Genomic DNA, 15,996 nt, shown 5'->3' with positions numbered 1-15,996 from the left:
GGGAATTAAACAGTCTGTAACTGTAACTTAAGTGGTGCCATCTTGTGAGGTGTTCAGGAGCTATTCCTTTCAATGTTGTGACCTCACATTCTTTTGTATTCCGTGGCCAAATGCAGTAGGCTAGTTCTCAAACTAGTTAAATTCAGGACCTCCAAATTGATATGTATTTGGCTGCGGACCCCCATATGAAAATGGAGAGAAGATTTATGTTATTGAAATTAAAAGATATTCAAAAGTTTTCAATATTTTTCCAAAAATATTCAAAAATAGCATATGTACAAGCTCCAATGTGGCGCATGAACTGACACGTTGTGACGTTGTAGATCTGATATTTTGGAATATCCAACATAAATGGACAAAGTGGTTAAAATTATTGTGACGATACATTACTTTTACTGAGGGACCCCCTGGGAACCCCCCAATGACCCCTGGGGGTCTCCGGACGGACCCCACTTTGTGTATTTCACAATACATATACTGATGAATTGAATATGAAGGACCCCAATGGAAACAAGCCATAGGTTTTCTTGGGTTTTAAATCCTCTTAGCAGACCTTGTATTGAACTGTACTTTCCTTTGCTTTTTTTCTGCAAACTGTTAATAAAGTATTCAATCAATCAATCAATCAATCAATCAATCAATCAATCAATCAATCAATCAATCAATCAATCAATCAATCAATCAATCAATCAAACTGGGAGATTGAGACTGTTGATTTTGTAAGGTAACTACTTTGGCGCCGCTTAGTGGCTGGAGAAGCTACATTGCAAGGAGCTAAGCTCCAATGACGTGCACACACAGCGAGAGAGGAAGTGGAAGTCGTCATCATTTCCAACAACAAACCACAGACAGACAGACAGCAGTGTACAGGAGACGGTCGATGTGGTCATTCTAAAAAACTACTGGCTTGATGCGTTTCATTATTGACGGATGGGGCGTTTATTATTCCTTTGACCTTCTGTTAATGCACCTAAAGATGCTACATGCACCCTACACTGTGCTAGAAGATGGCCGAGTCGGATGGGGGGGATTTTGCCTCGAATCATCCGCAGAACAGGTGAGAATGTCCCCGAGGGGGAAAAAAGTGTCTTTGGGTCACGGTGGGGTCAGGAGTGCACCGTGCGTGGTCTCTTTGGATCCCTCCCTGTATACCTTCTCAATATGGCCAAACGTTTTAATTTCAACTTCAAGGATCCCAATAATAACTGTCTGTGAGAGTGTGCAAATGGAATGAACTGCATGGAACCAAAGGGTCCATTTCGTTCCATTTGCACACTGAGGGTCTCTGGGACCCATGCTGGGACCCCACCAACTGCCATATGGGAAGCCTATCCGTGCGCCTTAACGCACATCTTTGCAGACGAACGCCTGGAGAGAGAAGTCCAGCTTTTCAGGAAACGCCGAGGATGTTTGGCCTAATTTGGCCTAATGGCATGCATATTACTTAAAAATATATATATATTAAATAAAAACTAATTGCATTATCATCTATATATGCACCACCAAATAATGCAAGCAAATGTAGCTTATAACCTTTTGCAGGTGCATACGTCTAAGTGAATTTGCATGTTTATTTAAATATCACCAGGGATACTCAGGATGTAGTTTTCTTTGATAGGCTTCTAAAATATGACTGGCGTGTAGTTATCAGCACTGTCAAAGCCCTGTCCCATTGATGGCCGGGGCTGTCTTTTTTATTTTTTAGCATGATCTGATTATTACAATATTATTACTCATTAGCTACAATTACATGATGTCATTGACATGATTAATTAACAGACTAAATGTACACCACCTGAACTTGAAGCCTGCGCCCAGGGACCATTAGACATTGTCTGTTAATCCAGTAAACTGATATGCTTGTGCATAGAGATAGACTCTGCAACAATGACCTATACTCATACTGTAGGCTATAAAGCTGCTGAACCGTTTTAGATAATAAGTAGATGATGAAACAGAATATGAGCACTACATTAACCAAACTTTATTAGGAAATTGGTTATAATAGTATTGATATATTTTGGGGGATTTAAACAAAAATATTTTTGTGTGAAAATATTAAAGCTCTATTCAGATAGTAATCATTGTTGCTAAATAATGTTCAATAACTGCGGTCTCCCCATCTCGCTAATACACAGAAAATACATGGGTTGCCAATTTCATCCAGTTTATATTTTGTCTGCTCATTTCTTTGTGTCATCACTTCCAATTCCACTTGTTTATGTTCACTCTCTGCATGCTGTATGAGTTCTCTCTCCTGATTGGATAAAATTGGTATCCCAACTTGAAAATGCATTTTCTGTTTACTAAAGAGCCAGAGAGACAGGGAGGTGTGTTACTGTACAAACACTCAAAGTGACCATCAGCCAAATCGAATAATCGACAGCTCTGCCAATTAATAATCGATTAATTCCCCCCCCCCCACCATTATATGTTGAGTGCATGCAAGTCTACACTCTACTCTACAACTGCCTTCATTTCATCTGATTGTCTGTCTGGCAGGCACTTAACAAGCGATCGTTAACTGTGTCTGTTAGAGAGAGTGGCAGAGAAGAGTGGCTTTGCTCAACTTGATTTATACTTATATTATCCACTGTGATGAAGGTACCTGTTCGATATATCATGCAGCCTTACTTATTAGCCTATATTTTGGCTAAAAAATATATATATATATATTATTTTTTTTGATTTTCGATTATGAAATATTAAAATCGATTTCGGAGACTCCGATTATTAATTTGAAAATCGATTAATCGGCGGCATCCCTTACTAGCGTTGATTGTTGTCAGATAGATGTAAATAGCCTGCATCCTTAGGCCCTCATTTATCAACCGTGCGTACGCCAAAATATGGGTGCACGCCAAAATTACCGCAATTTTCGGCATTTACCATTTCCGCAAAACCTTGAACTTGATCGTGAGCCAGGACAAAAATCACGTCAGGTCGGGAGCTGTCGTAGGCTTTGTCCTCATCTGTTTTTCTGTCGTAGAACAGCGGAGCAGCATTGTTTGACCAGTTGAGCGGCTGTCACAGGCATCTAAACATGTATTCATATTTATGTTAATATAAAAGTTAAAACTATAGGCCTACATGTAAAAAAAATAAAAAGAGAGATTTCCAACTTTACAAGCAATTAAAATCGCGCAATTAAAAAAACAATATAACATGTTTACAATGTACTAGTTTGTGTTTAATCAAACAGTGATTTGGGAGCGCATGCTCGTGACATCAGATGCCTATATAAAATATTATATTAGGCATAAATGGACTGCACGCGGCACGCCTTTATTTCCAAGTGACAATGACAAGCATACAGCTTGCCTATTTGCAATTGTAGGCTATAGGCGTAAGGGGCTTAATCATTCACCATTTAAATAAGTGCTTTGACAGTCATTCAGATAAAAGCAAGATCATTTTCGGGAGTCGGGAGGACGGGACCGCGGCGTGCGTCGCCAGCACATACCAGCACACATGCAAGCCTTCATCCATATGTTTATGATTCGTTCATCAATGATCAAATCACTCCATAAACGTTGATTATGACTGCCTTGAAGACATGCTATCTCTCATGCAGGCATCACTCACTCACTCACTCACTCGCCGTGCACTGCGCACGAATGGGTAAAATTAATATAGGCCTAGCCTACAAACGTATTCCATTCATGGCGATGCAATGTGTCATGTAGCCTTGAGGTGCGTGCGTGCGTGCGTGCGTGCGTGCGTGCGTGCGTGCGTGGACATGACAGCAAGGCAAGCGAGGTGAGAGGGAAACAGACAGGGTAGGCATACAGCTTTATTTAATTCATGCAGGTGTTCGTGCGTGCGTCTGTGTGTGTGTGTGTGTATGAGATCACTTTATAAATGCCGTGGCGACGTGGGTGTACTACAAAACCTACACTCGAATTTGGGGCAGATTTTACACTCGATTGATAAATGAGGGCCATAGACTCACTAAATAGAGAGAGGACGCAATCATGTCACCCTCTGGGGGCCCTGGGATGCAATGCAATACTGTACTCAGTAGTCAGTACTGTACTCTAACGTCGTTGAAGTAGGACTCAACAACAGATGCGTCCCTCCCAGGTGCCCCTGGGACCCATCTAAAAGACCACCCATGGGTTCCAGGACACATTGTATTGAAAACCTATTTACATCACTGAGAATATATACACATACACACATTTAACACTTATTTTTAACAAAAGTAAATCACGTACTGCATCTTTAAAACTGACACTGACAGTTGTCCACTGATGTTGTCTTTTTGCTTCCCTCATAAAACTATTTGGAGATGATATATGATATTGTTTGAAGTCTACATGGACGGCAATGATTTTTAACTCATTCAGTGCCACCTGGTGAACACCATTTTTCTTTTTTTCGAAAAGGCGTCCAAAGGTGCCAATGGCACTCGCGGCCACCAGGGGCAGGCGTCCAAAGGCGTCATGTGGCACTGAGACAGTGGGTTCTGCAGTAAAAGCTAGTTAAAATATTGTTGTAATATTGGTGTTTACATTTAAAAACGCTTATTTAATTTGTTCACACATCTGTGTATGCACCTTTTCATCACATAGACTACCAGCATGTTATGTCACAGACTGGACGTGTCCTTGAGCAAGACGCGGAACTAACCCTAACTGCTCCCCATGAGCAGGTTTGTGTCTTTCATGCAGTGTACTCTGCATGGATAGAGGTCTTATATAAATGCATCATATTTTACCATTTACAATAAGTTATTTTTTATCTTTTTGAAGAGATGACAAAGATTTCAGAGTAGTATTGCACTGCATTGCATTGTCGTGTTTTCATAAAACATCTGAGAAAAAGGGAAGAGCTCAGTTGCTGTGACTCACACATGCTTTGTTCAGATGTCACTCACTCCGGTGGAGAGTGTCAGTTGAACGCCCAAAAAGGGAAATATCGCGCCTAATAATTGATGCTTCGGCATAGAACGACACAGAGCCCGGAAAACAGCAGTGAGCTTGTAGGTCTGCTGTTTTTTGTGTGCGACACCTTCTCAGAACAACGTTCACACTGGCAAAGATACAAAGCGATGCCTTTATCTGTCGCGTCGTCGCTGTTGAAGTGTTGATCAACACACTCATTGTCATCAGCATGCGTATTGTATGCGTAAAATATAAACCCTGGGGTTAAAAAGAACACAAAACTGCCTGGCTGACGATGTAAATAATTTGTTGTCCTCTATTACAAGCAGGAATTGTGTGAAGAGAGAAGGTGAGTGCAAATAGTTAAATGGCTTTGTAGCTGCAGTTGAAGCCAGCTCAACTTGGATTGCAGCTTTGTAGACTTAGTAGCAGCTGCTGTATGTTGGACACTGCTTTGTATCTTCTTGTCGCTGGCTTCCATTGAAAATCCGGACTTTTCTACCCGATGGGTGTCCGGGAAAGCGGTAGTCCTGTGAACACAGCATTTACAGTTAAGAGATGCAAATTGACACGAATCCCTGAAAGTGACGTGACGGGAGGGCTTCTCTCTCTGTCTTCCAGTATGGCTAACAACAAGAACAGCACACTGCGTTGCACGTTCTCGGCACCCAGCCACAGCGCCACGCTGCTCCGGGGCCTGGCGGTCCTCAGAGACCAGGGACAACTGCTGGACGTGGTGCTGTCCATCAACGAGGAGCAATTCCATGTCCACAAGGCTGTGCTGGCCTCCTGCAGCGACTACTTCAGGTAAGAGGTCACTTATCGCCGCTGTCGGCCGGGTGGAAACCTGTATGTCCAAATTCTTAAAGACTTGAATTGTAAAAAAGAAAAAAAAAAAGAACCTGTGTTCCGAATGGATATTATTATGTTGCCACAAGCTCTTGTTAATAATCATTGATTGGATAAATATTTCTATAATTCTATTTTCGCTACTTTCGCAGCTCCTACGAGCTGGGGCGACACCTGTCACAGAATTGTGTGGGGAGGAATTAATTGGCATTAACAACTAAATTGGGAGAAAAGGGGAAAAATAAAATGTATATTTTGTTTTAAAGCCACAATGACTTGTTTCCCCCATGTCTAACTCTTATAGCTGTTCTCTATTTTTCACAAATATCTTGGGTGAGCTAACTCTATTGTCTCAATCTGAACCGTATCTACGTATATGAGAACCACTTTTTTATTATATTTAGATCGTTTGACATCTCTGTAAAGTGATCTACTGCACGTCATGATGCGTCGTTATTGTTCAAGGGTTACCTGATAGTCTAATAAACAGGCTGTAAACATAACTCATCGAATCATAATAACGGGCATATTTTAACGATTGCCCTGCATACTTATCCCAAAATGAATGGTCCATGTGATTTGAGTATGAACAGCAAATTACATAGATGAAAGCAAGTACAACCTGTTACATCACGAACCAAATCAATCGATCATATCAGTCTGTTGGTCGGGGCACCCTTTGAAGCGCAGGCCGGCGCTGTCATGTCTGTCCTGGAGAGCTCTGATGTGTCTTACTTTTTCAGACACCTACAGTATATAGAAAACATTTCTGTGACCTTGCTTGAGCACAAAGTAATGGTAACTGCTTAAAAGGTCTACTTTATCCCATCAACGTCCTATCTCCTATTCCCTTCCATCACCATCTCCACCTGTGCTGCAGAGCTATGTTTACCGGAGGCATGAGGGAGTCCAACCAGGACACCATAGAGCTGAAGGGCCTGTCAGCCCGAGGCCTCAAACACATCATTGACTTTGCCTACAGTGCAGAGGTCACCCTGGACCTGGACTGCATTCAGGTATAGGGGCTGCAATTATCCATTATTTTCTCAGCGATTATTCTATTGATTCCTTTTTCTGATTAATCGCATAATCAAGTAGCATGATTGTACAATATTATTTGGATTAAAGTTCTCAGTCGCCACAACTGATTTCAGTCATTTGAATAGAAGCCTTCTATGGACGCATGTTGCACAGCGAATATACTGTAGCCGATCTACAAGCTCTCAATGTGTCTGTGACGCATTGAGAGCTCGGGGGGCTCCTTTCACGGCGCTGTTTTACAAATAGCACATTAGGACTTGGTCATAGTCATACAAACATTTTCAGTCATGAGATTTTATTTGTTGTGAGATTTTATTTTAGTCCATGTGTTGTGCAAAAAATTTGAAAAGGTCAGATGTAAAACCACATTGCATTATGAGGTTGTAGATCCGGGCTGTTTTTCAATACTAGTGTTTTTTAAACTTTTCACCCATAACGAAATAGACTATTTATTATCAATTGACTAAATGGATTCGTTATATTTATCTGTTGCACCTGTCGTCCATTCAGGACGTGCTGGGTGCGGCCGTGTTCCTCCAGATGGTGCCGGTGGTGGAGCTGTGCGAGGAGTTCCTCAAGTCGGCCATGAGCGTGGAGACGTGTCTGAACATCGGCCAGATGGCCACCACCTTCAACCTGGCCTCTCTCAAGGAGTCCGTGGACGCCTTCACCTGCCGACACTTCCTGCAGATCGCCGAGGAGGAGGACTTCCTCCACCTCCCCATGGAGCGGCTCGTCTTCTTCCTGAAGAGTAACACATTAAAGGTAGGACAACAGATATTGGGACAACCAAAGATATTTAAGTATCTTTTCTTTTTTACATACTCACAGGTCAGTCATATAGGCATGTACTGAAGCAAATCAAAAAAGGTATCTCAAAATAGTCAAGAAAAGGAGTGCGCAACAGGATAAACTAAGTATCTGACGGACATATTTGCATTGCTCTGGAAGCTCTCGCTACTATAAAAGGTAAAATGATATGTATGTTGGTCTGCACGTATAGCCTGGCAAACTATCACGGTCATGTGAATTCACAATACATTATCATGTGTCTTCTGCAGAGCGCTGTGTGGGCGTTTTGCACCCAGAGCTTGGGGCCACACCGGTCTGCAGAAGACACATTATAATGTGAATTTACTCGACCAGGGTGGTTTACCAGGTTAGTGCACATATCCTTGAATGTTTATACGGTGAGTTTACCATGTAACTTGGAGGGGGTGGGGGCTTTAACTGTTCATACACCTTTTTTCCCCTTTTTTACAAATCATTTTTATAGTAGCCAATTTTCTTTACCCCCCTTTTCTCCCCAATTTAGTCGTTATTCCAATGAATTGCTCCCCACACACATTTCTGTGTTGTCACTGCTGTTGTATCCTACTGACTCACCTGCCAGTGAGGAGCCCCCACCAGGAGGACGTAGGGCCTTCATCCTAATCCTCCCGCCTAACAATCCCTGCTGACAGGTGCCGCCCCGCACTGCCGCCCCAGCCCGTAGGAATACATGATGCAATGACCCATAACACCCTCCCTGCCCGTGCCCCTTTTCCAACATTTATACAGCATATTTATTGTTTATGACTCTATGAGAATACCAAATGATCTGTGGCTCTGCCTTTAAAGAACTGCAGTGAGATCGACTTGTTCCACGCCTCCGTCCGCTGGCTTCAGCATGACGAGTCTCGGCGGGAGGAGGCGGACAGTGTGCTCCGATACGTGCGCTTCCCTCTCATGCGCTCGTCGGAGCTGGTGGACAGCGTCCAGACGGTCAGCATCATGGTGGAGGACGAGCGCTGTCGGCAGTACCTTCTGGAGGTATGTGGACCCACCGATTGCCATGCCACCTTCTGCAGCACATTATGTCTAACGAACCTCATGCACGTACAGCAGTGGTAGGCAACAGGCGGCCCGTGGGCCAGAACTCGCCAGCGAAAATATCTGGCCTGACAAATTATTTTGTAAATCATTTCCAATAGCTGACTGACAGTCCAGGTAGGATTTAGCCAGCAATAGCGTTGAATTGATGAAACCGGCGGGTAGGATGAACAAATAGTTCATTTTGTTTTCACTGTCAACTTTTCTCTCGAGACTTTTGGGTGAAAATGCCTTAAATGATAGATTGTTTCTCTCTGTTTTAGGACCATTACTCTCATTCGCCATTTCAAGTGTTTTGAAACTTTTTGAAGGACAAAAAATCCTCTTAAGTGCCACATTCAAGGATGCGGTCTGCACCTGTATAATTTAATTCCACATGGTTTTCTATCTATTGTTAGACCACACACATGTATAAACATTTTTAAGGTAGTTAGTTATTATTATTGTATATAAGGTTCCGGGTTTTTTAAATTACTTTCCGACCCCTGATGTACAGTAACCTGCTGCTTTTTACACCGTTTATGTCTAACCTCTTGTACTGCTGCTGTGTGTATGTACAGTACCAGGGCTGGGTGATATGACTTTGAATCAGTATCACGATTATTTCAAACTTTTGCCTCGATTACAACTAATTAAAGAAATGATTGAAGAAAAAGGATATATGGCAGATCTATCTTTATTTAGTCGATTATAAAAATCTCTATTATGTAAATTATACGATTAACCTACTGTACATAACCCCCAACCTCCCTTTTTCCCCCCCTGAAAATTACAAATGAGCTTGCACAAAAAATAATTTCAGGCACTTAAATACGATTCCCATTCTTCTGATCCCCGGTAGGCGTTCAACTACCAGATCCTGCCGTTCCGGCAGCACGAGATGCGCTCGCCGCGCACCCTCATCCGCTCGGACACCATGTCCCTCATCACCTTCGGCGGCACGCCGTACACGGACAACGACCGCACGGTGAGCACCAAGGTCTACTACCTCCCCGACGCCGCCTCGCGCCAGTTCAAGGAGCTGACGGAGATGGAGACGGGCTGCAGCCACGCGTGCGTGGCCGTGATGGACAACTTTGTGTACGTGGTGGGCGGGCAGCACCTGCAGTACCGCAGCGGGGAGGGCGCGGTGGACAGCTGCTTCCGCTACGACCCGCACCTGAGCCAGTGGCTGCGCGTCCCGCCCCTGCAGGTAGTTAACCATCCGCTATTACTCTTGTCGATTGCTTTTTTCCATCAATCGACATAATGGCATTTTGTTTCATATACTGCATCAACAAAACGGTTAACCACTTGCAGTAAGTTATAGTTTGTTTACTTTGTTAATGTAAAAGGTAAGTGATATTCTTTGTATTAAAACAATCACTTCCAATTTCACTTGTTTAATCTCTATTCTGTCTGAGTTCTGTATCCTGATTGGATAGAATTGGTGTCTTGACCTGAAAATGCATTTTCTGTTTAATAAAGAGGCAGAAAAAGTTTCTTAAAACAAATACTAACTAGAAAAAGTGCCCTTCTGGGCACAGGTCTCCACCAGGAGGATAGGACTGTGTGAGATGTTTGGCAAAATGTTTAGGATTAATTTAAACATGTTTTTGAGGCATTTTGTTCCAAAAATGTGTTTTGCAAAAATCAACCTGTTGGTGGCGCTATAACAGGCCAATGTGAAAAGGGTGGGATATATTCCTCAGCCTAGTAAGAAAATGTGTGAAAGATTTCACGTAAATTGCATGCTGCGTTCATGATTTGAGGCTTTTGTTCAAAACGGGGCAATCTTGCAAACTGTGAAAGCTAATTATAGCCAATTAGGATGGAATCTGAAATATCGGACAGATCCGACTTGAGCACATGACCATAGAGATAGTGTGTAACAGAATCTGGAGGAGTAATATCAAAAAATGTGTTTTACAAAAGTCGGCCTCCTGGTGGCGCTATAAAAGGCAGATGCGGAAAATGCTGGTCAGCGGTTTGTCCTTGGCCTCTAGGGAGTGTGCATGCAACGTTTCACGCAGATCGGTGCAGTTTTAGGTAAAAAATGTGAAAAGCTGCCTCATGGTGGCGCTATAACAGGCCGTTCTGGAAAATGTGGGGCAGAGGTTCATCGTTGGCATCCAGGGAGTGTGTGTGCAAAGTTTGGCATCGACCGGGTTAACGGTGCCGGAGATTAGCTGGTAACAGACGGACGGAAGGACGGACGGACACACACACACGGACACACGGACGGAGTGCAAAACATACTCTCTCCCCATGCCTTCGGCCTGGTGGAGACAATAATATAGAACTATTAACACTTATTTTAACCACAGACGATCACTTACCCTACCTTTAAATACCTCTATATTCTTTCATAATTGAAATAGATTAATTCGATTTAACTATTGCACCCCTGCCTCTATTGTGTATAGGAGGGCCGGATCCAGTTCCAGCTGAATGTCCTGCATGGACAGCTGTATGCCACAGGGGGGCGCAACCGGTCCGGCAGCCTGTCGTCGGTGGAGTGCTACTGCCCCAAGAAGAATGAGTGGATTTATGTGGAGCCGCTGAAGCGCAGAATCTGGGGTCACGCAGGTAGGGCAGCAACTATCCATTATGTACTTAGTGATATATAGAACAATTACTTTTTCTATTTACTCGACTCATCGAGAACTTCAAAGCATGTTTTTTTTTTAAATATTGAATTAATTACAGTATACATGCGTGTAGATATTTTAATATATCAATCAATCGATTACCCACACGTTATTTAATACTGTCGCTCAGCAAAATAACAGGGAAAATAGCAGATCTAACAACCTCAAAACGCGTGGCGTCACAAGCAGGTTAGATCTGCTACTTTCACTTTCACTACTTTTTTCTTTCTTTAGCGTTTCACCTCTTCTCCTATAATGACATGCCATGACATTCACGACACTATCGATTAACTGTCGCTGCTCCCACGTTGCCATGCCAGGGACCGCCTGCGGGGACAAGCTCTACGTGTCGGGGGGCTACGGCGTCTCGCTGGACGACAAGAAGAGCCTCCACTGCTACGACCCCACGGCCGACCGGTGGGACTTCCGCGCCCCCATGAACGAGCCCCGGGTGCTGCACTCCATGATCGGCGCCCGCGGGCGGATCTACGCCCTCGGGGGCCGCATGGACCACGTGGACCGCTGCTTTGACGTGCTGGCGCTCGAGTACTACGTGCCCGAGAGCGACCAGTGGACCACGGTCAGCCCCATGAGGACGGGGCAGTCGGAGGCGGGCTGCTGCCTGCTGGACGCCAGGATCTACGTGGTGGGGGGCTACAACTGGCACCTGAACAACGTGACGAGCATTGTGCAGGTGTACAACACGGAGACGGACGAGTGGGAGAGGGACATGCACTTCCCAGAGTCCTTTGCGGGCATCGCGTGCACGCCCATCATACTTCCACAGACGACCACTCAGCGTTGAGTCCCCCCCCTCTCACGTCCACCCATAGAGTTATAAAGGATAGAGGGAGGACCGGGAGCGACAGCCCCGCCCCTGCTATTCATTTCAACTGAAGTTGCTCAGTGGTGTTTTGAAGCACCCGGAAGACTGCCAGAAGTACCATTATAACTCAATGGCTCGAGCGAGCGGAAGAGCAGCCCGGATCTCAAATTTGAGGTCCGGGATGACTCACATGGCGTCACTGAACGTCCGTCCACCTCCATGAACGTGCTGCAGTTCCACTTTTCGCCAGTAGGTAGGGGCAGCTTCAACGTTGGATAGCCTTACTGGGGGCTTGTGTCCACCTGACAAATGCGATCTCAATTTAGGACGAGTGGTTCCATAGATAGTGATGTTATGTCTCACCTTAAAGGGCCATTTCACCCGTGATGTTTGGGAGACAAGAAACACTTTCCTGGGGTTTTTATGTGGGTAATATGTGTTTTTAGATATTTTAGTATATCAAAGCGTCTGTGATGTCACAGTCACAGACACTGGTCTCACTTCCTTCCTGGACTACATGTTGTCTCAGTAAGACAGCCCTCCCCCTTTCCACAAGGTGGGGTGAGTGCAGCAAAGCATTATGGTCATTGTAGTAATCCAGCAGTGAGACCAGCGTCTCTGACATCACAGAAACACAGACCACATAAAAATCCCAGAAATGTGTTTCTTGTCTCCCAAACATCATTCAAATAAGATCTGGTTGCAAAATGGTCAAGTGGCCCTTTAAGTAACAACATTTTTAAGCAGTGCATAACAGCACCAATGAACAGCTACGTATGTGTGTCCCTATGTATGTGTCCATGTAAGTCCGCTTGAGTACGGACCTACATGGACACATGTACTGTTGTACTGTTGAGCAGCCGTCACACACTCGCCCATTGACCACTGCAGCACACACACACACACCCTGCACCGCTCAGTTTTTCATAAATTAATACCCCACTTTGTCACACAAGAGTGTCTCACAAAAGTAGTGAAAATAGCTACTGTTCTTGTAGATTTTCACTATTTTAAATTATAAAATAAAGTCCCAAAATTTTGGACTTACAAGGTTTCAACCTGACAGCAACGATATGATACAATCTCATTGAGCCTGCAGGGAGAATTTCAGTCACCAGAGGCAGTACATCATTTAAGATACATTTTTAGGGCAAGAGAAAGCACTAGATGCCATCAATTGTGAACGAAAGTATACACCCTCAACAAAGCTTGCATTTATGCAGGACGAAAAGAAATAAGAACGCACACATTAACATACAGTACTAGTTGCATAGTACATATTCAAACAATGTAAATCACGACACATTCTCATTTGTTATTCATATTACAACTACTATTTAATGGTGAGAATGTATGCTATATCAAAAGGATAAAACCTTGCGATTAGATGTTGAGTGGTCGTGAAATTCGAATATTGCGTGATTTGCATCGGTCGACAACTATGCCGCTTATGGTGAAGAAGACATAACTTACCATACAGTCTATGTACATTAAAGCCATTAGTATCCACTGTACAGTACGTTCCCTGAAGAGAACGGGCTCGACCTGACAACTGTGATGGTTTTGGTTTCATGTGCTGCTGCTGAGTGTTGAGTCAACACAGTTTTGTTGTGAACATTTCACACGCTGTTGCCGTATTCTTGTTCGTGTTCTATTTCCTTATTTTCTTCTGTTTATATGTACATGTGAGGGCATGAAAAGTAACCAAACAATTGAACTTGTATTCTATACAGTGTATCGTTACAATCTTCCTTCCTATGGCTGAGGTTAGTATAATGAATGCTATGGCGAGCAACATAACGTTTGTGCAGAGTTCTTTATACCAGTGATTGATTCCCAACCTGTGGGCCGCAGAGGATATAGCAAGTTGGCCTTCAAATAATTGGCAAAACACTGCAATGCGATGAGTGCAGACTAGCCAATAACATCTTTGCTCTCCATGCCCTCAAGTCCCTCCTGACTGTACAGCATCAGCTAAGACACAAGCACCAATAGAGCCAGCCAGGCAAAACGCTAAGATTTTAATATAACATTAACAGTATTTAAATGGAAAAAGTCATGGTATTTTTCTTTAAATCCTGTTTTCATTGTTATACTGATAAATAGGAACTTAAAGTGTACTATGAGTTTTGTTGATAGCTGGGACCAGAACACAAAATACAACTGATTTATCATTGAAAATGCATGTGGCCTGACCACTTAAGCAGCCATTAAGAGGTCAGATGGGTGGGCTGTGATTGCTTTTCAGATTTCAAGTGGACCCTGATCCAGAACAGGTTGGGAACCACTGTCATTTTTGACAGCTGAGGTTATTATATATCCAGAAATAAATCAAGGTGTTCAAACAGGAAAGTGCTCAACTCCAAGCAGAAAGCTGTGCTGAAGCTGAGACTGTGCAATGTGCCCTGTATGTGTGTAGGAATGGATTCATGGTTGGAATGTATGTAAGCTCTAAAACCTTTCCATTAGTTCACGTGCAAATGCCCTTGAGAATTTAACATTCGCACACTGAATAGCGCCAACCATGGACAAGTTAGCAAGTCACAATATACAGTTCTATTGAAGTTATATATCCATTGGGGGAGGGAGATCTCTCAATCATTCTGCAACTTCCAGGAGATTCAGTATGTAATTTAGATTAGATGTCAAATTTTCCAAATGTTGGATATGTTATTTTGGAACAAATACTCTTATCTTCTCACATTGTTATAAGTTTAATTAGCATTTTTGCTGTGCAAAGGTGTTAATAGAATGTTGGCTTGGACATGTTGATTGTACTGCATTTTAAGGGTCTAATTATTATTTTTGAGCTGCCATGCATTTCTAGCATAAAGACGCGCTGGAGATATATTCGAGCATCGCACTTCCGTGCTCTCGGCGTCCAGCATTTCTTTTATTTATTTATTCATTTTTATACCAGTAATTTGACTTTTAGGAGAGGAGTGTCGCGCATCAATGTCACTTTCCTATGCAGACGGTCGGAGTAGACTGAGGTCAACTCCTTTTGCAGTTTTCGGATCCGGTCGACAGCGGATAGGTTTGCATCAATAATGTGATGAATCTGACACGTTTCTTCTTTCTTCAAGTACTTCTTGGAATACCTTGTTTGGTACAGTATATCCAACTTTTTATTCCAACTCAATCTTCTCTTATGGGGGTCTCTGGCACACTCTTTTCAGATGGAGTCCGCAGCCAAATACTGTATCAATGTACTTTCTGTAGACACTGCCTTGCTGATTTGTTCAAGACACCCCAAAGACTCTAATTGGAGATGTTCTTCATATAAGTGAATTTTAATGTATATCATGTCAGCATATTGCTTTATTTATATGGTAATGCAGTGGCATAACATGTAACAGTTTTCCAGCTTGATGAGGATATTGTTGCACAGTTGGGTTCTTTTTGTAAGCGTTTTTTTAACACAATGCTCATTCTGCACATAACACTAAACTGCTACTTGATCAACATGACAAAGTATGCTGTTAAAAAAGTACATTTTACAACTTTTTGGCAGCTACATTAACCACTTTCATGGTATGCGAACAAAAGTATCTAGAGTGTTAAACCTTTTTAAAAATAGCAGATCTATAAAGTTAGCTTGCAGGTCTGCTAATTTAGCTGTTTGTCGAACGAGGAAGTATATAGGGCTTAAGTGGTTATATTAAACTTTGTGTGCATTTATGTAGATCTGTCTGTCAGTCTACTCTACAGTGTTCGTCTTTTAGTCTACTGTCTTGTGTGATGCACATGCGTCTGTCTCTATACCTGTGCATATAAAGTAGCACAAAGGTTTTGTCAACTGCATGAAACATTTAGATTGGAGGTTGGGGATACAAGTGGATAGCTACTGGGAAAAGTAATCATTTGGCAAAGTACAGTAAGGGTCATTTTT

General features: G+C 43.0%; 1 protein-coding gene across 1 annotated transcript; it reads left to right on the top strand.

Moving 5' to 3' along the window:
* The first annotated feature begins 796 nt into the window (after nucleotides 1-796).
* klhl26 (kelch-like family member 26) lies at nucleotides 797-15,785 on the top strand. Its single transcript, XM_079504906.1, has 8 exons — nucleotides 797-1,057; nucleotides 5,508-5,693; nucleotides 6,616-6,751; nucleotides 7,287-7,541; nucleotides 8,397-8,588; nucleotides 9,490-9,840; nucleotides 11,054-11,216; nucleotides 11,599-15,785. Exons 1-8 carry the CDS (start codon nucleotides 1,008-1,010, stop codon nucleotides 12,081-12,083), a joined length of 1,818 nt encoding a protein of 605 aa, XP_079361032.1. The 5' UTR covers nucleotides 797-1,007; the 3' UTR covers nucleotides 12,084-15,785.
* Nucleotides 15,786-15,996: the final 211 nt, after the last annotated feature.

Source organism: Electrona antarctica (assembly GCF_951216825.1).
Source record: "Electrona antarctica genome assembly, chromosome: 7".
NCBI classification, from domain to species: Eukaryota; Metazoa; Chordata; class Actinopteri; order Myctophiformes; family Myctophidae; genus Electrona; species Electrona antarctica.
The sequence above is the reverse complement of the archived record's forward strand: the minus strand, read 5'-3'. Positions and strand labels throughout refer to the sequence as shown.

Coding starts and splice junctions, on each gene's coding strand:
- klhl26 (XM_079504906.1), top strand. CDS start 1,008: ATGGCCGAGTCGGATGGGGGGGATTTTGCCTCGAATCATCCGCAGAAC. Junction 5,694..6,615: donor TCCTGCAGCGACTACTTCAG/GTAAGAGGTCAC, acceptor CCTGTGCTGCAG/AGCTATGTTTACCGGAGGCA. Junction 6,752..7,286: donor TGGACCTGGACTGCATTCAG/GTATAGGGGCTG, acceptor TCGTCCATTCAG/GACGTGCTGGGTGCGGCCGT.